The sequence below is a fragment of the Poecilia latipinna genome, unplaced genomic scaffold, assembly GCF_001443285.1.
Source record: "Poecilia latipinna isolate Pla-1442-1.1 unplaced genomic scaffold, P_latipinna-1.0 Scaffold271, whole genome shotgun sequence".
Lineage (NCBI taxonomy): Eukaryota > Metazoa > Chordata > Actinopteri > Cyprinodontiformes > Poeciliidae > Poecilia > Poecilia latipinna.
Genome location: NW_015112887.1, coordinates 191,135 through 218,813, shown reverse-complemented (window position 1 = coordinate 218,813; position 27,679 = coordinate 191,135). Strand labels below are relative to the sequence as shown.

Sequence of the window (27,679 nt, the reverse complement as noted above, 5' to 3'; positions counted from 1 at the left end):
AAAAAATCGTGGTTTGAAAAAAATTTTTTTTTGTTTTTTTTTTTTTTTTTTTTTTATTTTTTGGGGGTTTTTTTTTTTTTTTTTTTTTTTTTTTTGCCCCAAAGAAGTCACATTTCCAGATGAATAAGATCCTGCTGGAGTTTGACAGCAACGGCAGCAGAACTGAGTCAACTGTAGTTTATGATTGGGATGTTTCTGTTCAGAGTAGCACTTCTTCCTGCACGTTTTGTTTATACTGGAGTTTTCTTGGCTCACACACTTGCGCGTACACACACGCATACACACACACACACGCATGCACACAGAAGGCGGAAGTGACCTAGTTTTCCTAAATGGTACCAACTGTGGAGGCCTTCCAGAAAAGAACACAATTACTCGCTATCACCCAATAAAGGGGGCTAACGTGAGATATTGAGCACCGGCTTCACGACCAAATAAATCTCACGCTGGTCATCTGTGTAAATGTTTGCAAGCCAGATGTTTGTCTGCAGACGTTTTGGGCTTCTGAGAGTGGGAGCGTGGTCGCTCTTAAAGTGGTGGAAAATCATTTTAAATCTGCAGATATGCTCTCAGGTTTCGTCACAGTTCAGTAGTCGGTTCCAGAAAAATAAGTATTTCAGCTACAGGAATGTCTCTGCACAGCGTTTTCTGCTGGTCTGCCTGTATCTCTGTCTCTCTTCTCCAGTCTGCTGTCTGTCTGGATCTGACCTTTCCTGATGAGGGGGATTTTCCTGGGAAAGTCTTATGGAAAGTCAAAAAAAAAACAAAAAACTGAGCCCTAATAGTAAAAGCATGTTCCATTATATTTTCTCTCCTTCTGTGTGTCCGTGTGTGTGCATTTTATGAGTTCAGCTCCTTCCTAGCACACAGAAAGCATTGTGTTTTTCCCTCTCTCATCATCAAGAAGAGCAGGCTCCACAAAATCAGAGCTTCCTGTACACAGTGGGGTGAGGCCCTGGGATCTAGAGCGGAGGGAAGCGGGGCAGAAGAAACGAGGTGGGAGTGGGAAACGGAGCCAGGTGAAGGTTGCTGTCAGGTTAGAGGGGTTAGCTTCTGTACAGGCATACAACCATAAAAGCTAATCCATTGATAAAGGAAAAGAAAAAGTGAGATGCACACATTTTATTATTGAATATATGTATGAATATTATGTTACAGATATTTTAATAATTCCAAACAAAACCAGCTTAAGCACAAAGCCATCGACAAATAAGCTATTGTCTGTATACACAAAGCCTGAGATTGCTCTTTGATGAGCTCTTCACTGCATGGCGTGCAACAATGAACTGCTTTAAATACTTTGATGTCCAAAAATAGTTCTGTCTCTGGAGATTTGTTCTTCAAGGCTCTGCCACAAAGACCGTAAAGATTCCTCTTTGTTTTTTTCTGTTTGCATCCTCCGTTGAAGGTAGATAATTTAGTTATTTTGGTTTTGAGAATAGTTTTTATAACTAGATTAAGCATCATGTGACTTAATGAACCTGGCAATAACATAATGTGGTCAAATAGTGGGTGAAGGTCTAATATCCACAATAGAGATATGTGGTTCAGTATCTGGCTGTGTTGTTGTCTCTTTCTTGATTTCGTTTGACAGTTTTTATTCATTGAATGCATCAAAAAGCAGGAGCTCTGGCCTTTTCTGTTCTATAAATAAATCACCTGACAGCATGTACTTTGTGATGTACTCTTCTGTAGGTTATTAAAAACCTAATGAGGAGGAAGGGGGGGTTACTACAGTTCAAACCAGATATTTGCATTTTTTCTGTGAAAAGACTCAAGCTGGTTAGAGTTACCCTGTAGGAACATGGATGGATGGCTGAGTTGTGCATTGGCTTTTCAGCCATTTAGAAATAACTGCAGTCTTCAGGTACTTTTATTATTTGCCATCAAGTTATAACTAAAAAAAATGCAGCCAGCATCATTTTTACCTGCTGGTTGATGATGCGACTGAAGCTTCGTTTTACACCACAATCTTTTTGAGTCTGCGAGCTTTAAAGCTACAGCATATACATTTTTTCTACATAATTTCACCACGTTGTGACAGGATAATATGAGACAGATAATCTGTGAAAAGATCAAGCTCCTCCACCTGCTCCCTGACCTACTGTTAGTGTCTGAAGAAATGCACCGATCCCAGTCAAAAACAACCAATCAAAGCTAGGAGGGGTGTCGTCGTGATGTCAGCCAACGTCATGCACAAATGGGAAGATGTGAGGAATGCATACACAGGAATGATTGACAGCGCTACAGGACTTTTCATACTCGATGTTCCTCCTTCAGCCTAACCAGCCTCCTAAATCATCTTTGCTATTCACACTGCCTCACCTGATGCAGCCATAAACCCTTCAGTAAGTGCCGTCTCAGTCCGGCTGATTGCAGCCAACAAAAGCAGCCTGTGTTCAATTCTCCATGCTCTCTCCCCCTGTGGATGCCCCTCCTTCTGCTCCGTCCTTCTGTTCTGATTAAACCATTGTCTTTCTCTGTCCTCTTCCTTCCTTTTAAGCCCTAAGTATGTATCCAAAAGAAACCAAGCAGACTTTAAGATTCACATTCTCGGAGTTGTGTGTGTGTGTGTGTGGTCTGTGGTCTGTGTAACATTTTGCACATTTTTAAAAGCTGACATGTCGCACAGGTAGGATTCATGCACTCAGACATGAACAAACAGCCTCGGGGCCCGTCTGTCAGCAGGAAGCTCTAAACTTTTCTGTCCCTTTCCTCCTCACAGGCACCTGTTTGTGATGGTTCAATACAAACAAATGTTTTTTTTCGTTTTTTTTCTTTTTGGTATTTACTTCATTAGTGGAATCAAGGTGTTGCAGTAAATTGGAGTACTTTTGTCACTCTAAGTAATATATAAAACAGAGCAAGCGAAGAGGCCTCACAAACCTCTGGCATTTAATTTCCTTCTTTCTTTTTTTTTCTTTTTTTTTGCTTTTAAAGCCAGAAACTTCAGGGTACTTTTCTCTGCCCCTCCCCATTAAAATGATACTGATACATCATTGTTGTGCTCTGACTGTACAGCTATTATTTTGCCAGTAGGTGGCAGCATAATCTCAGCTTCAGGAGACCCCAAACAGTAATTCTTTTCACTTGATTTAAAAATATTTAGATGCCAAAAGAAGGGTTTCTGCATTAAGTTTGCTGTGAATAATTTTTTTTAAGAAATATCATTAGTTTATATTTGTCTTTAATCGTTTTTCTGTACGAGAAAGACCTTAAACCGACAGGGACGCAGACCAGGAAGTCTCCTGATAAAGAGTAAAACAGACCTCAAAATCTTTTAATCAGCCTCATTAAGACTGAAGCTGTTGAAAGTCCACTGAGACCCTGTAATGAAGTCTGCTAAAACACTCAATGTCAGATGCGCCTAAATACTTCATTTTACATATTAAGTGTTTCCTATTCAGTATAGTGGAATAAACATCTCCAGTGACCGGCCAGTGATTTGAAGGGACAGTGAACCCTGATGGCTCACCGGGATCCTGTCCCTGCGTTTCAGACTGGTTCGAAGCTGCAGCAGTCGAGCTGGTATCCTTTTGGTTTTTCATGCTGAAGGTCACCCCGGTAGCAGACGACTGACTCTCGACGGACTCCTCTTCTTCTTCCTATTATAGTCTGTGCTGGCCCTCGGCCATTTATCATGAGCTGCTCCTCTAATGACTTTGTGAAGTGACGTGGCCCTGTCAGATGGTGTTGCGAATTGCACACTCGCTGCTTAATGACTGCTGAAGTTGTGTTTTGTATCTGAATTAACTGTGCATCGCCTGCAAGGGGTATTTAAATTTTTTGCACATTTCCACATTTTGTCATTTTACAACAAAAACGAATCCATTTTATCTGGATTCAGTTTGATAGACCAACCTAATGTTTTGTATAATTGTAAACAATTAATTAATTATTTAATCTGATACTCCTAAATATGTGAAGTGCAAAACATTTTAAAGTAATCAATTTACTGACATAGTCTGCCTGTGTGTAAGTTTACTTAAGTATACACCAGGCAGCTCAGAGAGAAAGAGAAAATTACAATTTTTCCAACTTTGAACAGCTCATTGAGCACTGTTTTGTCCATGATCAGAAAATGGTTTGAATGACCTAGTCAAAGTCCAGACTTGTATCCAAGTCAAGGATCTGTGGCAAAACCTAAAACGTTCCCTGTGCTGACATTCGCCGTCTAATCTGAGCTAGACCTTTTGTGCAATTAAGAACTGAAACTAAAATTTTAGTCTTTAGCTGTGCAAAGTCGGCTGAGATGTACATACAGTGATTCATAGCTGCAATCACAATTTAGGTGGTCTGACAAAGTATTTCTTCCAACACTGTTCAGAAAAACACACCAAATTCTTGCTACTTTAGACAGTTACGTAGTACTTTTACGTTGCTCTATCATATAATATCCCAGCAATTCATTGAATTTCGTGGTTATTCTGTGACAAAACTTTCATTTTTTTAATATAATTGGCTTTTAAGACTTGATTCTGTGATTTAGAGCATTTGAGTTTAAATTCCTACTTCATGGTGTGTGTTGCTCAGCTCTTATCACAGGACAGCCATAACGGCCTGCTCCTAAAGAGGAGATGAGAGGTACATCCACACAGATGGATCCTGTTCCTGTGTCCCGCTGTGGATTATCTTCCTCCTGCTGATATCTCAGGAGTTGCCTGTTTTCTATTTTTTATTTTATGTTTTGTTTTGTTATGATTAGTTACTCACTAACGAGCTCCTCATTAGATTTAGGAAGAATCTAAAATGGTCGACATGTAACGAAACAGATGACTGCCTTGGGTGGTACAACATCTGGGTTTTAGTCCAGGCATGTGTGTGAAGGTTTGTGTCTGCATGCATCAGCTGATTACCTTTGAAGCTGTCTCAGAGTTCCCTGAATCTAGACTGTCTAATGACTTCCTGTAAAAACATCCTTGAAAAACGCCTGGCTTGTACAGTAGGTTGTTAAACTGTCATCTGTCACTCTCTGGCATGAATGATGAGTCTTATTAAACCTGGCCTTCTGCCAAGTGAGACCCTGTTTCTCTGACTTCTCACTCAGTGAAGGATATCTAAAACCAAGTCAGGAGGGAGTGCTGCCTTTACTTCTGATCTGTTTTGCAGCTGGGCTGAGCTGTGAAAATCTGCTACTACCAGTTTAGTGTTTGTGATGGTTGAGCTGTCTGAGCTAATGATGCGTTGGCTCATTCAGAGATTCCCTGAATGTTTAGCAATCTTGTTTTTGTTCCAGTCCAATCTCTGTGCAACTCCTCCATGTATCGTACTTAGAAAAAGAATATACAAATGGCAGGTTTTTTGTTAGGTGGGAAAAATAAGGCCTTGAGAGATCATTATTGAGCTTTTTGCATGTTTGACACAACCTATAACCCACACAACTTGATTTAGAAGCAAACAGATATATTTTAGGGGTGGAAATACAAAGCTAAAATAATGCTGTGCAAGCACTCATATAACTGGGGATGTGGTTATGTACAGAAATGACCACTACATTCAAACTCCTGTTTTGGAGAGGTCAGTATACACCCACCACCACTCAAGTTGGCTCTGATTAACCCCAAATAAACTCTGGCTGCTCTATAAAACATTCGCCGACATTTTTACGTCTCGATCTTGCAACCAAACAGCATGGCCCACAGAGAGCTTCTAAAGTATTAGAGATATCTTTATGTCAATAAGTATCAGTCAGGAGAAGGATGTACAATAATACCCAAGGCCTTATGTATTACTACGTAATGTGGTTAAAAAAAACATGAATAGTAACATTACTACAAACTGGGATGGGTGTGGTTCTCTAGGTAATCATCCTGCAATCAGTAAGGATTTCATTCAAAATTCATCCTGCCGCACAACGATGTGGACATCAGCAGGCGACCCGAATTTGCCTACTGATTTGCCTTTCAGTGTATGAGCGTCCTCAACTTTGTGTTCGATGGAAGCAATAATTTGAACTTCCTTTGCTTCACTCTCTGCTCTTTAGTCCGTCTCTGCATTCGTGAAGCTTTCTGAGGTTCAGGGTTGTAGGTCAAGAATTATTGGAGCTTTTGAGATGCTGATCAGTTGCTCCCAGTTCTTAAAAAAAAAAAAAAAAAAAAAACGATATTGTGTTGCCCTGGTAGCGCATCATAAAGTCTGAAAGTAAAGAAATACAGAGCAAAATCCTCGCTGATGCATAGCATCTAAAGCCAGAGGGAACAATTGTCCAAACATGAAATATGTCAACCAGAAATTAAAAAAAAAAGTCTGTATAAGAACAAATCTGAATTAAAGTAACAGCTTCTCCAGCATGCAACGACAGAAATATATATTCCATGACGTATATATCTGTTTACCATGGATCAGAAATGTGCATTGAGGTGTTTTTGCCATCGTTTGCTCTCTTGGACACATTCTGTGTTTCCCCTCAGGTGAAGCTGCTACAGCAAACGCATCGAGAGGTTAACTGCTGTTGGTTTGGCAGAGCATTGATCATTTTTCATGCTTTACCTGTCTGTGTGTGATCCATCATTTCGGCCAGCTGCTGGGGGACAAATGTCCCCGAGTGTGTTTGTTGCTATACACATTCTCATCTGACGCACACCCACACTTATCCGCCTGCACTCCGCTCTGGTGAAATCTGAGATCATAATAACTGGTCGTCAGCATTTCTGAAATGAAAACAAGCCGAGGGAAGCGATAAGTTGTTGAAAGTCTTCATGGTGCTGTGAAGAAGGACAGAGGAGAGGTTTGCCTTCCTTCATGACAAACGCCTTCTGTCGTTGCCGCTGTGCCATGTTGTTGGCCCGTTTCTTTGACCTTGCATAACCCCGCGTTCATTTCATTCAATTGTATCCGTTCTTTATCCTAATTTGAACTTCCTTTTTTTTTTTACTCTCCGTTTCTCTTCATCTCTTTGCTGCACAGTAATCTCTACTGAGCCGTTCATAATCACAGGCCATCTGGGCGCTGTAGGGAGATGAGCCTGCAGCTCATCAGATGACCAAACCCACAGTGGGCCAAAAGACACGCACATCCACAGTCACACCGTTAATGCTCACAAATTTCCACGTGGCTGTTTACGTTCATCGCACCTTTACGAGATTTTATTCAAGGACACAGAGTTCATCCAAGCACACCGCTGCTGTGACTCATGGCGGAGAAAATAACCTCATTTGTAGGTATTGATCTCCCACAGAGTGACCATTGTACCTGCGATGAGGATCAAGCCCAACAAGGCGGCGGGAGGGGGTGGAGGTGTGGAATAAATCCCAAAACAAGGTAGAAAAATTGAAAAAATAATGGGGCTGTAATTTTAGCTTTGTACAGACAGGCTTCACGCTGTCTGAAATTTAATAATCTGACCTCTAGGCAGCCGTCCAATCCAAATATCATGCTCTCTGTGTTTTTTTTTTTTTGTTGTTTTTTTTAGGCTCTTTCTAAAATTGCTCTGCAGTGTCCTCGATGCCCTCCTCATGGTTGGCTGCAGCAGAGCTTATTACCATTAGGAAATGCTGACCGCCGCAAAATTTTAAAAGATGCTTAAATCATCCTGTTTGTGGAAAAACCGATCACGGTTTTGCATTATAAGCCACCTAATGACGCTATAATTGATCTCCTGGGTTTTAACGTTTTAAACCGCGGCATAGGAACCAGGTAAGGCATGTTTTAAAAAGTGCAAGTCCAAGCTGTATTGACACAGTGTGTAAAATAGCTTTTTTCTTATCAATCCTAGTAGCAATACACTGGCAAATGTTTCAAAAAATGGAAATACTTGGATTAGCAAATCCTTTTAAATTGAAATTTAATTTTAGTTACATTTTAGATATAACATAGACATAAAAAAAAACACTGCCAAAATGTACAGGATTTTAAAACCAAATACCTTGTGCAACCATTTATTTTTAGTTTGTTACATTTAGTGCCAGAATCAATAATAAAGGTCATATTTAAAAGTACCACCATATTTGAATGTCTCGTATTGTGTCTGTTTTGACAGAGTTTTCCCATTTTTGCTCAATCTTTGTTTAATGTATAATGACATGGTGAAAAAAAAAGAGTAGAGTGTGCTCACTAAGAACTTTGTAGCTGAAATAATTCCACAAATAAATCTGAGAGTGAATATCGACAGTGTTCTCTGAATAGTAATCTAGATCAAGTGGTTTTACTAAAGCAAGCGGTGATCACCAGATTATCTGTTCGTTGCTCGGATGAGAGCTGTCGGAGATGTTTACTTGAAAGTAAAGCAGGAAACTGAGATTGGGTTACACAACTTGTGAAAAATTATAAAAATAGCATATTTACAATGCTATGGAAAATAAAGAAACTTTCTTCCTGAGTTGTTTCTTCCTAGAAAAAGAAGGAAGTCACTAAATAATCATTTGCGGTTCAATTACAGAACTAAACATTAAATATTAAGCCCATTTCAGTACTTGTTTTAATTTTATGACCTGCGTTTTACCTTGAGTCATGGTAAAGAGAAAGTGGTCCCTTTGTTATCTCTAGGCTTAATCAAAAACTGATCTGGGCTTTGCCAGGTTGTGCAATTCATTTTAATCTCTTTTAATCTGAGCTATTTAATCCCCAAGTGTACCAATCCACACATCAAATCCATTGTGTTTTTACTGTGACTTTTTTTATTTTATTTTATTTTAGTTACTTAAATCAGACTTCTTCAAACTGGTCTCCTTCTCTTCAGCTAAAGTTGTACAAAAAGCTTTTTTGTTCTGATCCCACTGAGACCAATGACTGATCGTATCAGTCAGAGCTCCCCCTGCTGTCTTGCATAGGCAAATAAAAAATGCAGGAACAAGTTGCTTTCCGTTTTTGGCTTTCCTGTACTGCCGTCTTGGTGGACTTATAAATCGGTTCTAAAATCTCACGACTCACCCTTAAAAGCCTTAAAATCCAAATTGATCCTAAACATAAATGCATACCAGACTCCCAACAACCTGGTATATTCTTTCCTGCTCACCGAGATCTATAAATGCATCCTGCATTTATAGATCTTTACAACACTTTAAACTTTACTTTTTGTGAAATTGTTTTGTGTGATACATGTAGATTTCTTACTTGGCCTGCATGGTGGTGCCTTCCAGCAAATGCTATTATGATAAAAGTGATGATGAAGAGCATTTAACAATTTCAGCTTTTGGCAGTACTTCTGTCCTTGAATGTTTTTGGTTCCCCCAAAACACAAGCATGCTCTAAAAGTAAATCTTTGCCATAAATATTGCAACAAATGCATTAGGTAGCGTATTTATACCACCTAACAGCACACAATAATTGCAGTCATGCTTTCAAGCACACTGATGCTTATTGATAATGTGAAGGAAACCATGGAGACGTATGCTAGAAAAAACGCAAACATTATAGGGCATTTATGATTGGTTTAAGAGTTGAATTTTTCAACTAGCCAGTTACAGATCAGAGTTTTTTTTTTTTTTTTAAGATTAAAATAATTCACTATATAATTTCTGTGCTTAATGTTTACCTTTCAGCTTGGCATCTATCAGAAATATCCTAAACTGCAGCAGTTTGTATCTGTTTTATGGTAGAGGAAAATATCATCTGACAAATCTCCACCTTATCTTCCTTGCATTGCACCCATCGTTGCCACCTTGCCGCAGGGCCAGACACTCGCTCACAGCATGGGATCAATGCAGAACTATATTCTGCAGCTCTCTGCAGCTCTAACAGAGCGGGACAGAAGGTCTGCCGCCTCACTTTCCTCTCAGAAAGGGGGCGAGAGGTGGGGGTTGTGTAGATGCACGGATTATCGTTGGCTCCAGACTCTTTGTAATTCAGATAAGACCTCTCTCCTCCTGCAGATAAGTTTAATCATTAATAATGAATTAAAAGATTGTCCTCCGGGTGAAATATTAATGACCTCTCCTTATGAGACGCTCCTTTGAGAGAGGGAGGCTGATGGCGTCCTTGTTGGAGTAATTTTAAGCAGTTCTTTGATTTCTAGCTGCCGAATGTTTGAGATGTAGGTGAATACCAGGGTCAATATTTGAGCGGGGAGATATTTGGGAATGACCATTAAAGACTTGTTTAAACAAGGACGTCAAAAGGTTTACTAGCGAAATCTCACCTCGCTGTTATTATCCGACTCCATCATCGTCTCTAATCTACTCCAGGAAACAGATTTGAGTTTGTCCTGAGCGCCGTTCTAGCTGAGGCAGAGGTTAAATGAGGAAACATGAATGTTCCGACGGAAGAATAAAGCTCCGTCACCAGACGCCTGAGTCGTTGTTGTGTCTTCCTGGCGCTCCAGGACCTTCAGGGATGTGTGAATAAGAGGGTTATTTATTTTCTCAGATTAAGCTTATGTCTGTCGTCTGCGTGTGTGTGCGTGCGCGTGTGTGTGTGTGTGATTTATTCATGTGTCTCCCTGCGTTTCAGAAAGGGCTTTCTGGTCGGGCCAAGATGCAGAGGAATTTGAATTGTCTCCATGACAAAAACCCAGCGTCCTTCTTCCGGCTTTCCTCAGCGGGGTGCGCGCTGAGGAAACCGAGCCAGATCAGCCATGCAATCAGTCACAGATTTAAAGAAAAAAAAAAAAAAAGAGTCCTAATAAAGAATTAATAAGGTAGTCTTTATTGATTTATCCATGCAGATGTCCTTTTAGAGTCCTTCCTCTAGTGGAGCTGGACGAACTCCTGAGTACGCCTGCATGTCTAGAGGAAAAATGTGCACGGTGTGTTTGTGCTGATCGAACCCAGCGCAGACCTCTGAGGGGAAGCTGACAGAGCTCTGGCAGCCGTTCACACGGCGGCACTGTTTTGTTTCGCTTCTTGTTGACGGCGCATTGCTCACGCAGCAGTCTTGTCGAGTTATAAACTGTGGCCACACAGTTTATGCATAAACGTCCACAGGAACAAACGTGAGCAAAGAAAGAGCTTGTTTTGCATGTCTATTTCTTTATAAAAAGAAGTAGTGGATTCCCTTTCCTGATCTCCCTTCCTAAGATAACCGAGGTCTAAGTGACAGAAGAAAGTATGTCAGCAGATGTCTGACAGATGTCATCTGTGGGTAAGCGAGGCGAAGGAGATTTAGGCGGTCGGTCGTCAATATTTCAGGGGGTTTGTGTGCGGCGGGCAGAATAAACTCACAAAGTTTCCCGTTTGTGGACAGATGGGAAGAAAATGTTGCGATTAGCAAGAGGAGGAAATGGGTGAAAGAAAGACGGACAATCTGTGCTGGTTTTCTCCTGGTCTCCGTGGTGACCGTCAGTATGTCGCTATTAATAAAAAGTAAAAACTGCCATTTTTCAATCTTTAAGGATTTGGACCTAAAAGTCATTCTGACAGCATAACCTTGAGTCAAAATACTTTAACAATATCATTCTATTACCACAAACATTTAAATCAAAAACATACATGATTAACTAAGTACCTTTTTGTCAAATAAATGTGCATATAATATTAAACCTTTTTGTCATTTTGACATAATATAGTTTGTAACTAAATTATGCCAGATTCAGTATTTTTAACTAACCATCAGCTAACGCTGGTTGGTCGAGAAGCTGTGAACATTAGCCCCATGTTTCGCTGCCAGCAAAGGAAAGTCTGTGGTCTTGTTTTCCTCCTTTTAGATTAGACTCCAACGTGGCTGCAGAGCTAATCCTTTACTTGACCTTTGCTTTGTGTGAGGAGATTTCTCCTTGTCAGGTCTGCCGGGACGAGCAGCCAGTTTCATTGTAGCACCTGTTCCATCCTTGCAGACTGATGCATAATTCACCATTCAAAGTAGTTTTAACCAGTTTAGCGAGAGCTGCAGGAGGTGAGGGGTTTGAGGAGGGGGATTCTGTCACTGATGATTCAGTAGAACGACAAGAAGATAAATTAAGGAGTAATTTAACCCACTTACTCCTACTCACAACTCTCCTCTGGTTTTAAATTATCTGCTTCTCCCCCCCCCCACCTTTAAATTTAAATCGAACACAGACTCCCATCCCCCTCTGCTTGCTCTTCATCGCTTCCACTCTACTCCTCACACCCATATCTGAAGCCCTGTTATCGTTTTGAAACTGGTGATACTTCACCAGTGTTTCCATGGTTATTGCTGGCATTCGTCTCAGAGCCGGTGTCAGGCAATGTCACCCCGTCTTTAAAGCCCGCGTCAGCTCCTGAGTGTTTAGAAGGGGGGAGCACAGAGGTATATGAAGGGGATGGGTTGGAGGGGGGAGTAGGTGGTTGTAATTATATGTGCATACGAAGAGGGTCGGAGCAGCTTGGTCGCGTCATTCTGCCAGCTTTTGTGTTTCGCATGTCTGTGGGGGGAAGCTGCACAGGGATGCGTCCCCCTGAGAGCGCTGGTTAACTGGGTCCCCAGGAGACGCAACATGTTTTATTTATTTACACATCAGAAACGGTAACTATCGTAAGGGCTGCAGCTGAAAAGTGCATCGTCCAGAGATATAAAGTCCTTTCTTCTTTTCATTTACATCACAATTTAAAAATTGCTCAAATTTTCCACCATGCCGTCCCTTCAGTCCTTCTGAGAGACGTCGGAGTTTTCTCTGTCTTTATGCTGAACAGTGACGCAACAGAGTCACTCCGCCACCTGTGGCTGCGCACTGATGGTCAGCTGGCTAAAGGAAGGCTTCTTCATTTTTTTCCTAGCTTACAAAAAAGGACAAATTAGGATGGTTTGGAAATAATTCATAATGCAAAACAAACATATTGAGCCGATCACTCTTATTCAGGAGATGCAGTTTTAAAATTGATGTCGGCAATCAACAAGCAGCATGACAGTTTAATGGGTGACTTAAAATCTAACATTCTTCTGAGGATGGAAGTGTTTAAAATATTTATTTTTAGCAGAGTGTATGTTTTTGCAATTCAAGCAGCAATAGGTAAATGTCATAGCATTATTATAATTGTAAAAAATACATTTATTTTAGCAGCAGTCGGAATAAATGTAGCTTTTAATATTTTATTTAAAAAAGTAATGAAAGCATGTAAATTCCAAAATATAATAAAAATGTAATGAAAAAATTATAAATATCATTAATATAAATATAAATAAGGAAAAAAAAATATGTGTGTACAGTCAATAAATTAGAATCTGTGTGCAGATGATCCATGTTTGTAAGATTGAAACGCTTCTTAAAAATAACCTTTAAACGGGTATCAGACATGGCCTGCATTTCTGTTTTTAAAAAAATTTCTTTTTTTTTTTTACTGTCTGTAATTGAAAACTCATCATAGTTAACAAAAATAAAGGCTTTCATATGTCCATCGTTGTGCCGTTAATCTATATAATGTGTTTCACTGAAGCGTTCCTGAAATAAGTGGGCCTTTCAGAAGTATTCAAATGTATTAATGGGTCATATTTAAAATGATTTAAAAAGGAAGACATATTGGTTTTATTTGGAGTGCCGGTTTTTTTTTTCTGTTGCATATTCTGGACAAAAAAAAGCAACTTTTCCAATTGATTAATTAATTAGTTGGATAATCAATTTTTCTCCCCTTGTGTCAAGTGGCAACTTTTACAGCAATTTTCTTCCCTCATGCCCCCATGCACTCTCTCGTGCTACAACTGCGGTCACACCCACTTGTAGTTATACACACTTCCCCCATCGTTCATTCAGCCCCTTCTTCTCCTCTCTCCCTCCTCCACTCTTCTCCCTCTCACTTAACTCTCCCCTCCCTCTCCATCTCCCCGCGTTTCACCCTCCCTCCTGTCATTAGTTTCCATAGCGACAGTTGGGGAGGCATTATCGCCGAGTGAGAACCGCTTCTAGGCTCTTTTCAGAGCGGCGGCGGTGGAGGCATTGTTTAGTCCGTTGCTCTGAATGATGTGGGGATCAGAGCGTAGGACAGGAGGAACGCATCTCACCCTCTGTTTTTTTTTTTTTTTTAGGGCAGGCACTGTGCATTTGTAGGCTGTGAGGGGAGGTGGAGACAGAGCAGGAGGAGGGCAGGAGGAAAGAGGAGGAGAGAGAGGGCTAGCGTGGTGGTTAGGCAGAAACGATGAGGGAGCAGGAGTAGTAGTAGCGGCGGTAGCAGACTTGCGCTGTACGCCTAAAATATTCAGAGTCAACAGGAAACCTCCTTGTGGCTCTGCCATGGACTAGATCTACTTTTTCTGTTCGTGCTTGCGTGAAACAGCAGGAGGTGACTGGAAATGCCAAGTTTCTGGTCAGGGAGGTCGAAGGGAATCTGAGTTTGTCCGGTGAGTTGGTAATTGTTCTTCACCATCTCCTCTTAAATAAACATGTTGTGTACCGTACATTTAACGTAAGGGGGTATTAGGATGACGGCGTGCAGCCGCTGAACGTGCTTCTCCCCCAAACCCAAACCTCTGTCTGGCATACGTTTGAGTGTGTGGGCTTGCAGATGTCTCCTGAATCCAGGCTATTTTTCACTGCCCTCTGAAATATAAATGCCAGGCTGCATGTTTTATTGAGAACATCGAGGGCAATTTTCTGCTGCCTTGATTCCTGGATTCCCTCCAGCGGTTTTTTTTTTTTCTTCTTCTTCTTCTTTCAGGAAATATCACAGTGTAAGATGTTTTCTTCTTGCAGTTTGCTTGGAGTAAGCACTGATCTCCTCTGGGTCTTTGAACTGCTCAGACTTGGTGAGTAATTTAGTTAGCGGGAAGCAGTGGCAACATTTCATCCTCCCTCTGACATCGCTGTAATAAACCAATGCTCAGATTCTTCTTCTTTGCCAATTTTTCAACGACCGATCAATAAAAGGTCACTAATGTGGCAGCTGAAGCAACACAGATGACCCCCTTTTGCACAATGATGTCATTGCGAATCATCGTAACAGATGATTTAAAGCTTAGCAGATTGCACAGCTGCCACTTGTGTACTTTGACAGTTATTTCTCGCAGTTATGTTAGTGTTTGGAGCCAGTGTTTTCAAGTTGTTTCAGGCCACGCTATAATTTAACTGACCGACGAGGGAGGCGTCTTGAAGAGAGGGGAGTCTGTGTGTGTTTCCATGAGGACCGGTGGCAGCTGTGGAGAGCCGAAGCCCAATGTGCGCCAGACACTGTCGCATTGCTTAGACTGCAAGACTGATCAACAACCTTTTGACCCAGATCAATGAAATGAGCCTAGCAGCCTAAGAGTGGAACTGATATGCATATATAGCCTAGCATGTATAGCCTGAGGGCTATTTATGCCCCAATCCTTCAAATAGCTTTGTGTTTATGAAGTCACACCACTCTGATAAGGCAGGCACCATGAGACTGGGTTTTACTATTTTAAATGATATTTTAAGTCCTCACAGATTTCTTATGTTGGTAGTTTAGATCAGCTATCATAAATAAAATGGCAGTCTAAAGTTATTTTCACACTGATTGTGGACCAAAGCTGCAACATTCGTTACATTTTCAGCCGGTGTGGTTCACTGTGTCAAACCATCCGACAATTTGAAAAACCTGTTCACCCCGTCGCCTGCGGTGGCGCTGCACCAAGAACTACTGAAGGAAATGACACAAAAACATCTGTAGAAGACACCGAGCGCAGCTTCCTTCCTCACAAACTATAGTCAAAAAAAGACTGGCATTAGATCCTGGCAGTTGAAGGATTTCTCTCTTTCAGTTCTGTTTTAAATATAAATCTCAAGAACAAACTCACAATGGTCTTAAAAGGCTAAATCATGTGAATTTGAATGCTCCTTTCCTGCATCTTAAGGACATCTTTTGCTGCAAAATAGCTGCTTCTTTCCAAAAACAATAGAAACATCCATGTTTTCCCAAAAGACAGCATAAACAGAGTCAGTTGCTACGTTACACTCTGAGCAACAGCAGGTTAACCAGGAGATCTCAGACCAGTCAGGAACTCTTCAAGCTGAGATGTATGGTGGAGCTCCCATGTAGAAACCGTCAGCGCTCGAGGCCGAAAGGGCTCGCACAGTAACCTTGTGTGAAAAGCAAAGAGCCCAGAACCCCGTTGGCAGTGGAAAAAGTAGTTAGTCATACTGCACCCATTTTCCTGCGTCTGGTCAGGTTTGCTTTTAGAGGAAGCCAAAGGAAAGGATTTCTGTAAGCCCACAGTGTCCACAAGTATTTAATGCTGGGCTGGGTCTGTAACCGGGTTGGCATGTAGCTCTACTGTGCCGGAGACAAGGTTATCACTAAGGTACTTGTGTTTTTTTCCTAAATCTTCTGGCTGTTGCTGGCTAAAAAGAGTAACATGGAATCTTGAGCCAAACTCTTTCAGTGAACAAAAACGCTTGGTGCTAAAAACAGTCATTCTCTCAGTCCTTTGCTAGAGTTGAGGTATTCACATGGCTGCTAAAGCTCCTTCAATATTTTCCCCATTTTACATTGCACCAGTAGCATTAGCAGGAAAGCAGACCCACAGCATGATGCTGCTACCACCATGCCTGTCAGTTAGTTCAGTGTTCTTTAAAAGCCTCACCTCGACTCCTCTGGATATGCTTGTTGTTGTGGCCAAATAGTTAAATCTTCTTCTTGTGAGAGTGTGAACCCTTGATTCGTTCTTGTGAGCAGCTGATGTATACTGATAAATTAGCTCATGTGGTTGAACAACTGTTTCCATTTCAACGACATAACCCCCCCCACCCCCCAAGCAAGACCACTTGACGTTTTTCTGTTCATGGTGACGACCCAAAATGGTTTTGCTTGCTCATGAGCTTCATTTCAATCCGGAACCACTGACATCGCTGATGCTCTGTTTCTTTTTACTAACTTTAAAAAAGCAGAATTTTAAAGTGAAATGAAAACATGGCAAACCAGTCAATTCTAGAGTGCATGTACATCTATTATTGCAGGAGGTAAAATATTTCACCGACCCTCATCTCACTCAAATAGAATATAGCCACACATTCTATAAACTTGCAGTCAAACATATATTTTAGATGTTGTGGTTTCCTGTAGCATCGCTGTAGTTTCTGTGTCCATTTGAAATTTACTCTTGTTCCTTAAAACTGTTCCCCTTTATTAGAAAGTTCGTATTTGTCAAGTGGATTTTCTCATTTGACAAACTCTTGGGGATGTGAACTCTTTCAACTCCTTCTTGTGGTTTTCTCTCAGTTCCTTGGTCAGATTCAGGGGAAGGAAGTGCTTCGTGTTGGTCAGAAATAATGGAGAACGTGTGGTGACACTGACCGTAGCGCATACAGACAGAAAACAAAAACATGACATGAAGCCACCATATTTACTTGTAAGTATGGAAACACTGGAAACTTTCTTGTAATCCAGCTTTTCTCCAACAGTTGGAGTTTTTGTTCTGTTTTGGGGTTTTTTATCTGTTAACCTAAGAACCTCGTTTGAAGTACGTTACAGAGATCTTGCCATTCAGCCTTCTGAAAACCTTTAGCTGTTTGACGTCGAGTTAATTTTTCCCCCCATGCCTCAGGCTGCTCAGCAAGCAAGACAAATATTGTTTCTGCTTTCTAGGATCATGTGTCTCCTCAGGTCTTTGCGTGCAATCTGTGGGCTTCTATACTTTACTTCCCTATTTAGTCGGGGCAGTCAGTCGGAAACTGTTAGACGCGCTCTCGTCTCCGCTGGAGCATGTGCCCCGGCTTCGTGCAAAACTTTGGCATCAGACGCTCGGGGTGAAAATGACACATGCCCACAGACGTCACTCGCATCCTGCAAAAGTCTGTCAGGAGCAACTTCGCGTCTTTTTAATGTGACCCCCCCTCAGACACGCAGAGGCCGTTTGCCTTTAATTGTGGGCTTGTGCTGTAAAATCACAGCTTCCATTAAACGCCCAGGGTTTCAACGTTAACGCAGAAACCGGCTTTGTAGTTGCAGCCTGCTGCTGCAGGGCGGGCAGAAAGGTGGCTTCCAGAGGCTGCCAAGTGGAGCTGAAATGCTTTTCTTCTGCTCTGAAAACTCTGAAGGTGTTTTGTTGTTCTTTCTTTGATATTTATATGTTTAATTGTGAGAAATTCTTTTTTTTTATGAATACAGTTTTTTTTTTTTTGTCTCAAGGAATGTATTCTATTGAGTCCTTTTCTTGCTGTATTCACGTCAGTGGCAGGCAGAGTTTAATGTCTCTCCTCGTAAAAGTGAAGTCAGTACCTGTGCACACATGGTCCTGCTTGTGGGGAGCTACCATAAATGGTAAATTTCATGACAGTAAGCCATTCTTTGTGATCTCTGTTTTGTTCTTCTCGCAGCCGGACTCATTTTTCTGAGCAGGAGCAGCCACAGGGGCGGTTGTCAACGAGACGAAAGGGAGGAAAATTAAAATCCACAAAGTGCTGTCTTCATATAGATATGTTTATTTCGCGCTCGTTTTCATAGTGCCGTATGTCTCGGTGAAATTGTTTTCAGATTTCTGTGGGGATCCCACTTGATAAATCTGGGTTATTAAACCCCCTTGAGGAGCAAACTAATGAGACAGAGAGAGGTGACAGATGACAGGTGGGCAGACTTGCCAGCTGCAGGCAGTTAAGTTTCCTGCAGCTCTTTGTGAAGCATCTCCACCAGAGCTTTGATTTAACCATGACTTAGGTGAAAGAAAAACAATGAGCAGCTTTTAGAAAGGTTGACTAACCACATAAACTGTATAAATCAGGGGAGTTGTGTCCGAGCTGATATTTTCATAAGACCAAATGAGAATAGTGGGTAACTAAGTCTTAATTAAAGATTTGTGACTGTTTTAGTAAGATTGTTTTCATGCGAGTTATCAAATCCATTCTAATTTTGGACAAACTTCTTCACAGAGTAAGCCCTGAGGCAGCTCATGGAAGTACATTTTACCACTCCAGTACAAAAAGTGTCTGGTTTCCACCAATTTCTGGCATCCCAGTTCCAGATGACGGCAAAACAAAAAATTTGACTCAAACTGACGATAAAGGAATTACAAGCTTATCCCAATTTATGCAATAAACAATTTGGCCAGGTACGTTAATAGCTCAAAGGATCGAATAGCCAACAACGCTTCAGTCCTTTCAGCCTTTCCGTTATCACCTGAAAGTCTTGCTCTCTCTTACTCTAATTTTCTTTCTACACTTTTCTTTTAAATGGCAGAATTGTGCCCAAGTCTAGGCATTGAGCTCTACTGTCTTGCAACTTTTGAATACATGCCAGCTTCTACACAACCGATTTAAATGAATGGCTCGTTACCAGGCCTCTGTAGAGCTAAAAAAAAAAATGCTGATGAGTCATTCAATTCAACTGCGTTGTTGAGAAGCATCTAAAAGTTGCAGGGAAAACTACCAATCCAGTTCAACTCAGAGAGTGAAAATAAAAATAATATGGTGACTAACAAGAAAAAGATGTTGTTTTTTTTTTTACTTGGTTTCCAACGAACAGTCAGGGCGGATAATCCTGGAAATTGTCTGATTCCAGTCCACAGCCACTTTCTGTCTGTGTTTCTAGTGATTTCTGATCTGTTCCTCACAGCGTCGGCATCCTAATACTGAGCGGCAAATCTTCTAACACGCTATCCAGCCTAAACAAGCGTCCTCCCTCTTTCTACTCCTGTCCAAATAACACTTGGATAAAGACTCCCAATGCACAAAAGAGAAACCTAAACAAAAATAATTTAATCCTGGTGTTAATGTAAGAAGTCAGCATTTGATTAAGATTAGAGGTCAGGACACGACAGAAAATATTTTGGAGTATTTTGAGCCTCAAAAATGCTTCTAGTTCAGTCGTTTTATTTTATGTTGCTGCTACCACCTCAGGAAGTGTTTAACACTACGATCACACAGACAGTCTACATAGCTATGTGACATTAAAATGCTAACTTTACCTTTGACCTTAACTGGTAGATTTGACTTTTATTCTTTTGTTTTCTTATTTGACCTTTTCCTCAGTTAAGGTGTTGACTTTAAAAAAAAAAAAAAGCAATATATTTGCCTTAATTAAACCCCATGCTGAAAAATAGTAACATCTATAGTTTACGTCTCAGAATAGTCCCTTAACGTCTTGCCCGTGTGTGGCTTGCATGTTAATTACATCAGAGATTATAATAATTGCATGTTTTATTCCCAGAGGGACTAATCTATTCCGGTGCAGTCATTTTGAAGGATGGTGCCAGTTTGCATGCAGGTCGACACATATTTATCAAGTTTAAATATCGAGACAGGTTTTTTAATGTTTGATTTTATAAGAGTGTTATTTGGTCCCCTTCTTTCCGTACTGTGAGAACACCAATGAGCCTCCAAGCTGCGTTGTGCTGTGCTTAACTCCAGGGAGCCATTACAGAGGAAACAGGAGCCTTTATGGGTCTGTCTACTGTACACCTGGCTCCTATAACGAGTACAGTGGTGGTTGTGTGAGTGTTTCCTCATGGCTCTTGGTATATCTCACCCTTCAGACGTTCATCTGTTTCGGTTCAGGGCTTTCCCTACAAACATTGATTTTTAGTACAAACCTCATTTGCAACTTTTTGAAGTTTGAGGGACCGGTCCTGAAAATTGCCGTGAGTCAGACGTTTTCTTGAAAGTTCAGTCTGCCTTCGATGCTGACTTTGCGTCCGAGGAGCCAAGTGACATTTTGAAAATTATTCTGACGTCAACAAAGATTTTTCGCTGCTCAGTACAAGTGACCTTTCTCTTTCTCTGTGTGTGTGTTGGTGTGAATCCAAGACGTATCAGCACAGAAGAGCAGCATCCCGCTTCCTCTTCCCCCCTCAACCTTTCGATTTCATCAGCCCAGTCCTTCACACCTGCACACACACACACATACACACACTCTTTCTGGATAAGACCAACCAGACTGGGCTGATCCAGACAGGAATGAGCAACACGATGACCTGCACGGGGCCGGGCTGGGCCACTCTGGGGCTGTTTGACTGTCAGCACCTTTGCAGGCACTCCTTGTTCACATGCTGACATCCATCCTGCCTGGAACAGATGCAGGGTGGTGTGAGAGGAGCCCGGTTAAAGGCATGGACACGCATTAAAAAAAAAAAACAGTTGAGCACTGTGGATAAAATTAGTTGGAAAAAGAGAATATTTGGGCAAAAATATTATTTTGTTAAATAGAATAAAGAAATAAACCTGATACGGAGATGACTGAGTGAGATCTGAAGGTTGCCAGAGGCTGATTGGGTAAAGCTGCGGCGGCTGCAGCGCTTACAGCTCGTGTCGCCAAGGCAAGCAAGCAACTCTAGAGCAAAATTGGAACAGATGGGATTTTTTTTAAAAACGGGGTTTATTCCTACTAAATCTTAAAGATAAGATTAAAGTAAGACGGTGCCCTCAAACAAAAACCGTGAGGTGTGCAGCGTAAGCCACGACTCTCACTCATTCACCGCTGGAGACGGGCCTCAGCCTCACTGTGACCCCGCAGGGATTAGACATGCTAAGAAAAAATATATATCGTCTTCAATTAAAACAGATTAGTTTTATTGATCGGAGCTAACAGCGGTGTGGGTTAGAGCTGTTTTCTCTGTGGGGTTCATTTCATTTCTTTTCTTTTTTTTTTTTTTTGGAGCATATTGTTGTACCTGCTGTGATTACGTCTTGTGAAGCATGAGCTGTGCAGCTGTGTGTTTCATGATGACACAGTTACACAGAACAGTGTATGTCGTAAAGTGTGTCGTATTTTATGGTGGCGGCGCTCTTGCAGTTAAGATCTTAACCATCTCTGCATTGACGTTGAGGTATGTAAATATAAACATTTATTCTTCCTTACTTTTAATAAAAGCTATTGTAACTCCAGACATTTTACTACACGTTTTGGGGTCAAAATACCCTCAAAAATATTTTATTCAGGTGAATATTAAGTTAATGGAGGACCAGTACTACAGTGTACCTGATTGAATTTTGCTGTGATGTTAAAGAAACATCAGCAAACTTGTATTAAATTATTTTTTTAAAGTTATTTTCCTGAGGTTTCAACCTGTTTAATTTTAATTTCAAATGTATAGATAGAAAAAACTGTACTCATTGAATAAGTTCAACATACACCAATTGCTTCTCTGTCTTTTGTAGAGGTGTAGTTTTGTGGCCATTCCAGCTGTGTTTTGTTTGCTTGCAGAATGTTCTCTCCCTGTGGGCTGTGTTTTATTTGGGAAAGCCAATGATTTAGACGGCCGTGTTTTCGGTAACATATGAATGTTTTTCTTTAGTGGGATTTGAGCCCTTTGTAGTCTGCAGTAAAACGTTAGCATATCGCTGTGATAGTTGCTATATGGCATGAGCAAAGTGTTCCTTAGTGGTCCGTGCTGCTTACGGGTTTCTATAAATTGAAAAACTGAAGCTTTTTTTTTTTTTTTTTTTGCAGCGTTTGCATGCCATTATGCATTGAGACTTAGCATCCATGCATTGATGCATTTGTTCCAGGTGGAAGCCGCATTTATTAATTCAATCAACATTTAATCAATTACGAATTAAGCCACAGAGGCCGTTTTTTTGACGAGTCTTGACTATGTCAATGATTGCTAAATCCCACCTGTCAGCATGAGATAATCAATGTATTTGCACTTCAAAGAGCCTTTGTCGGTACAACAATTGATCAAGCCTTGACCACAGAGGATTTTTCCTATTACAGTCCGGTCCCTTGGGGTGGAAAATGTTTGAAATTTGTTTTGAAAATGCTATTTTGGGCGTTAGGTGCTGGTGAGTCATGGAGCAGAACCGTGTTTGTCAAGACCTCCCTCACTCTCTTTGGGAATGGAAAAAAAAAAAGCACCAGCTTTGATTGTTGTTCAGAGTCCAGTTGGGTTTTTCTGTTGCGCCGTGAAAAGTCACCATTGAAAGCAGCCACAGTAGCTTTCAGTAAGGCTTCAGTAGTTTCTGGGACAGTTGGGCACTCATCTCTAACGGCAGGTTTGTAAACCCCCTTGTTTTCATCAAAGCGTGTGTGTGTGTGTCTGTGTGTCTGTGTGTCTGTGCGCGCTGTCCTAATTGCCAATCTGTAGTTGTTTACAGGGATGCTCAGGCTTACAGAGCCAACTGCAGCCAAACGGGGACTAATTTCTCTGCACCGTGCCTCTAAAACATCCGGTTACATTAGCTCTGGTAATGAGGAAGCAACCACAGGACTGTATTGAAATTTTAATAATCCTCCTCTGTCAAGTCCTGATGACATTGTGTTTTTATTGTAGCCTCTGACTGTCCTCCTGTGACTCTTATTCAATGTGTTCCTGGTTACTGATTGTGAAGCCTTGAGTCATGTGGTGGGGAAAAGGTCACTAAATGTGTCATATCTCACCCTCGGCTTTTCTTTTGACCAGTCGCCAAGGACAGTGGAACGTCTGGGGAATAAAGGATGCACATGTGTGCTGTGCTTTTCAGAGAGATTTCTGACTTATTCGTTTACTAAACACCCGCACTTTTATCAGATTTGAGCTCCAGCTAGAGGGAGTTTACATTTAAGAGGATACTCTGACCTGGTTTTTAAATTAGCAGTATAAATCAGGTCTGTTGCCACAGCAATGCCCTCTCCCTTGTTTTCTCAGGGAACATTCGAGGACATTTTAGAGGGAGCTGATTCATTTTGAGACTCTTCAAGAGTTACTAGTCTAATATTAACTTGCCAATCACTGTTTTTGATTATTCTTAACTACATATAATTGGTTTTGTAAAGCTCTGATTGGTCTATATAAAATTTAGCATATTCCAAATCCTCTTTAAAAATGATAAATAACACAACTATTAAATAATCTTGGCTATGTCTTTTTTTGTGTGTGTCTACAAACACAGTAAAACTCGATTACTCCTTCACAAAACATGCCATCAGTCGCAAACAATTTTTTTGCGCATCTGATATTTGAGAGGAGACTTTAACTAGTCTTTCTGTTGTGATCTATTGTCTATTTTCACAAATCTTTTATCATAATTAGTCCAATCAGCATATAAACATGTGTGTTCCCTGGTGTAAATACACCCTTACCTTAACTGGCTAATTTCTAAATATTCCTAAATTCACATCAAATATCAAATAAACCTGGACTCTTTACCAGAATAAAACCAAGCTGCCAGGCTGTGAAATGTTCACGTTGCTGCTCTCGGCTCCCTGTCCCGGCAGCTTGAATGAACAGCTCGCATGCCTCAGTTGGAACTAGTTTCCTGTAAGACCTTTGCCCCGATGAGCCTCTCTTCACTCAGTAACGACATTCCCCACTGAAGAGTGTTGCTATAAAATAATTTCAATCATTCTTTATTCATTTTCTGATTCTTTATGAGTTCCTTAACATATCCCAGCCGTCTGCTGCGCCCTCATCCTCTTTCTAACCTCGCAGCTTCTTCCTATCTTATCCTGCTAGTATATCACATAGTGCTTATCTGAAATCTTCCCACTTACTGTGGGAGACATGTCACTGTGCCCACTCTGCCTACTGACCCGAGGAGTAAGGGCACCTAACAAGATATCCTACCACCCCCCTTGCTTTGCTCCCAGGAAGCACTGGTACAGCAGAAACTTCAGGCGCCACTGATCCTTAAACAATATAATAAACATGGATCTGAAATGGATCTGCTGACTAGAGGAACTGGGCAGAGAAGAAATGGATGAATGTAGATGTGCAATCTGCAGCCACACAATGGATGATTAGAAATCTGTTGATCCCTCTGCATATTATGCGTGCAAGTGCTCAGAAACCCAACGGTGGACTGACAGTTGAAGATTTGTTGGTTCATGAAGGAAATAAGCCTCTTTGTGGAAACCGACTTAAATCCTGCAGCAGTCCTGTTTTTATATGTTGTTGACACCAATTCGCCACACTAATATTACTGTAGGTGTTTTTTTTGTTATTTCGGTGTTTGTAGTTGATTCTTTTTAAGTGAGGCTCTTATGTTGTTATTTTAATGTTCAATGGGAACTTTGGCTTTCATTTACAGCACACTTAATTGCTGGTTCTCCTCGTAAAAACGTGTGCATAGCCCCGAGGTTTAAAAAGTCATTTTTAAGGAGTTCGTGTAGGCTGAGATGGCGAGAGAGAGAACAAGACTTCTGGTAGATAACAGGAAGGCTGAATTATGTTTCTTCTTTTAAAGCCTTTAACCTTTGTCTGTCATGGAACATGTTGGGTTAAAAATTGTTTTTGAACATTTCAGTTATGCAAAGACCTGCATTGTCTGATGTCTGTGATTTGTAGCGCTAGTCACTAACTGTTTATCTCAAATATAAAATACTAAAGATGGTTCAAAATGTGCTTGTTTTTAAATAATAGTTTCAGAACAAAACTGTGGCTTCTGTCTCGAACCACGTTGCCTCAGCCCCTAATATAAACATTGAATGACCAGTGGCAACAGAAAAAACTAGAAAAAGAATAAAATGCTGCCAATTAAGAGAAGTTGACAGGTCGCAGCTTCACAGAATCCAAAGATAGGAAATCAGAAACTACAAAGAAATATTGGATCATCTCTGGTTTGGATCCAAATTAACCAGTCACTTAAAGATTAAATCTGTTTATGTTCTGAAACCTGTCAGCTTTCTGTTTTTTATATTAGCCCATATGTTTTGTTTCTCTTTTTCTGTGGATTTATATAAACGAAATACACTGTCGTATTTGTTATTGTCTCTGGATTTCTGTTTCTGTTTAACCGTGGGGTAAAAGCTGAAGTAGATCGAGGTCAAAGCGCTCATTACTGTCTCCTGCTTCACCTGGAGTAAAAAGACAAGGGGAGGCAAAACGAGGAGGAGCAGGAAGATTGGGAGAAAAAAAAAATTGCAATAGTCAATATGAAATGGGGTTAAAATATTAGAGATGGGTAATCTATCGCTCTCATTTCCTCATTTTTAGGGGAAATAAATAGACTGATCCAATATGTATTGGTCAAATTTGCCTTTTTTTTGTTTTTTTGTTATGCAGTTAATATTTCCAATGTAGCCAATCAGAATTGAAATAATGGAATGTGTGAAACAATATTAGAGAAACTGGGATATGCAAACAGTTGTGAGCGTGTCGTTTCAATATTCTAGTGTCCGCATCACAGACATGGTGGTCTGTTATCAGAGCCCTATTGTCAGGTCATCCTCACCGGGGCTGGAGACCCGATTGACTGTCTGAGCAGGGAGACTCTGCTGACTCAAAGCAATCCATCTCCCAGATATCAGTGGGACGAGATGACTGTACTCAGGGGGTGATGGGTGATAAATGATTGTGAGAGGACGGAGGGGAGTCGCCTCGGGGCTGACAGTGACTGACAGGCAGCTGCATTTGTGAATTGTGTGTGTTTGCACGTGTTTGAAGGCTGATAAGAGGTAGGGTATGAATCTTTCCCTTTAAATCACCATCCAGAGATAAGGGGTTCAGTTTTATTAATATGGATGTAACATATTTTACATTATCCATATTTTCTACCAACATAAGGTTAAGCTGTTGTTGCACTTTTACTTGATTTTAAATAGAGCTGCAGAATTGCAATATCAGTGTGCAATGTTTCTATCACAAAGGGTTGCACTGATGTAATAACTGGTATTAATCAGTGGTGCTTCTTACAGAAATGGTTCCTGGGTAAAGTCCCTCCTTTTGCTGCTCTCCAACCAATAAAAATTCAGGAAAATCATGTAACTCCTGGAGAAATAAAATGGCTACCATTTTCTTTCCTGCTCTCTATGCACATGCCTGCAGCATATTCAAGGGGAAGCTGAATAGGTTCTACTTTTATTATGTAGTGCTTGTGCATTGCTCTGCCCCTTTTGATGCTACCCTGGGAAACCGCCCAAAGGACCTATGCCAACACCTACCACTGGTCGCTATGTTAAGTTCTTTGTGTTGCTTATTGTTTATGAACTGTGCACAAGTTAAAAGAACTGAAAGATAAATACACAGAGGAATGCACGTTGTTTTTAATTCGGATAAGAGTCGCATTCCTTTGGGTTGTTCTTTGCTCTCGTCATGATGCAACCAGAGCTTTCAGACAGTTGATGGCACTGTCCTTATGTTTGCGTCAGACTGAAATACCTGAAAGTGTTTGGATGTTTCTGTCACTCAGGTGCAGTGCAGACACTGTTAATGGGTTTAAGAAAACACCATAATGCAAAGTTTCAGGTTACAGCTCAAAATATTCCGACTGACTGCTCTCAGGGTGCTGACTCACACCGGGTGTAAAGAGACTGGTAAAACGAGAGATTACTAGTTCGTCTGTGACCGTGAGCAGAGAAAAAAAGACTGAGATTAGATCTGTCTTGTTCTTTTTTTTTTGTTTAGAACAAAAACTCTTCTTAAAACTTCCTCGTTTTCGATCTCCTCTGTATCGGACTCGTAAAGCCTGCTTAGTTATTAAATGTCATACGAGTTGTTGCGTGTCACGGACAAAGTCCAGGGATTATGGGGCTCCTTCTGTGACATGTAGTCTTGTCACTCCTGGCCCCAGGAGGAGGTGGAGGAGGAGGAACCAGGATCAAGTTCAACAGGTGAGCCAGACAGGTGCAGCTTCAGGAACTCTGCTGGGAACCGGCAGCTAAAACGTGTGTGCTGGAGCATAATGCAGAGGTGAGCTTTGAAGGACTTCCCAGGGCGTGTGCGTGACACATACTGGTCTCAGCTGCGCACACGCGCACTGGAAAAAACTGGGAGGGCAGGATTTATGGTGATACTGGCTGAGCACAGTTTTACCGGCACTTGTTGTTTGGACTTTGGATATTTGACGCTCAAAGACTTTACACAAGGTAATGGTATTGTACGTGTCTTCTTCTTTTTTTTTATTTAATTTTACCAATTCAGATGTTATACTGATGGTTTAGTTGAGCTGTGCAGCTTTTTTTTTTTTTTTTTTTTTTTTTTTTTTTTTTTTTTTTTTTTTTTTTTTTTTTTTTTTTTTTTAAAAAAACACGAAAAGCTTCTTCCTTTCTTT

The 27,679-nt window shown here is 40.9% G+C and overlaps 1 protein-coding gene across 4 annotated transcripts in view; it reads left to right on the top strand.

Annotated features, from left to right (window-relative positions):
* Positions 1-27,679, top strand: part of fgd (faciogenital dysplasia) — a 73,144-nt gene that overhangs the window by 13,446 nt on the left and 32,019 nt on the right. For 2 of the 4 annotated variants that reach the window (XM_015033540.1, XM_015033539.1), the window contains exon 1: positions 27,398-27,494. The exons of 1 other annotated variant lie outside the window; for it this stretch is intronic. In XM_015033540.1, the coding sequence (XP_014889026.1) occupies positions 27,413-27,494 (82 nt within the window). In that variant the 5' untranslated portion in view covers positions 27,398-27,412. Of the gene's footprint in view, positions 1-14,483; positions 14,569-27,397; positions 27,495-27,679 lie in introns of those variants that run through there. One more of the 4 variants, XM_015033541.1, reaches the window with a different exon arrangement.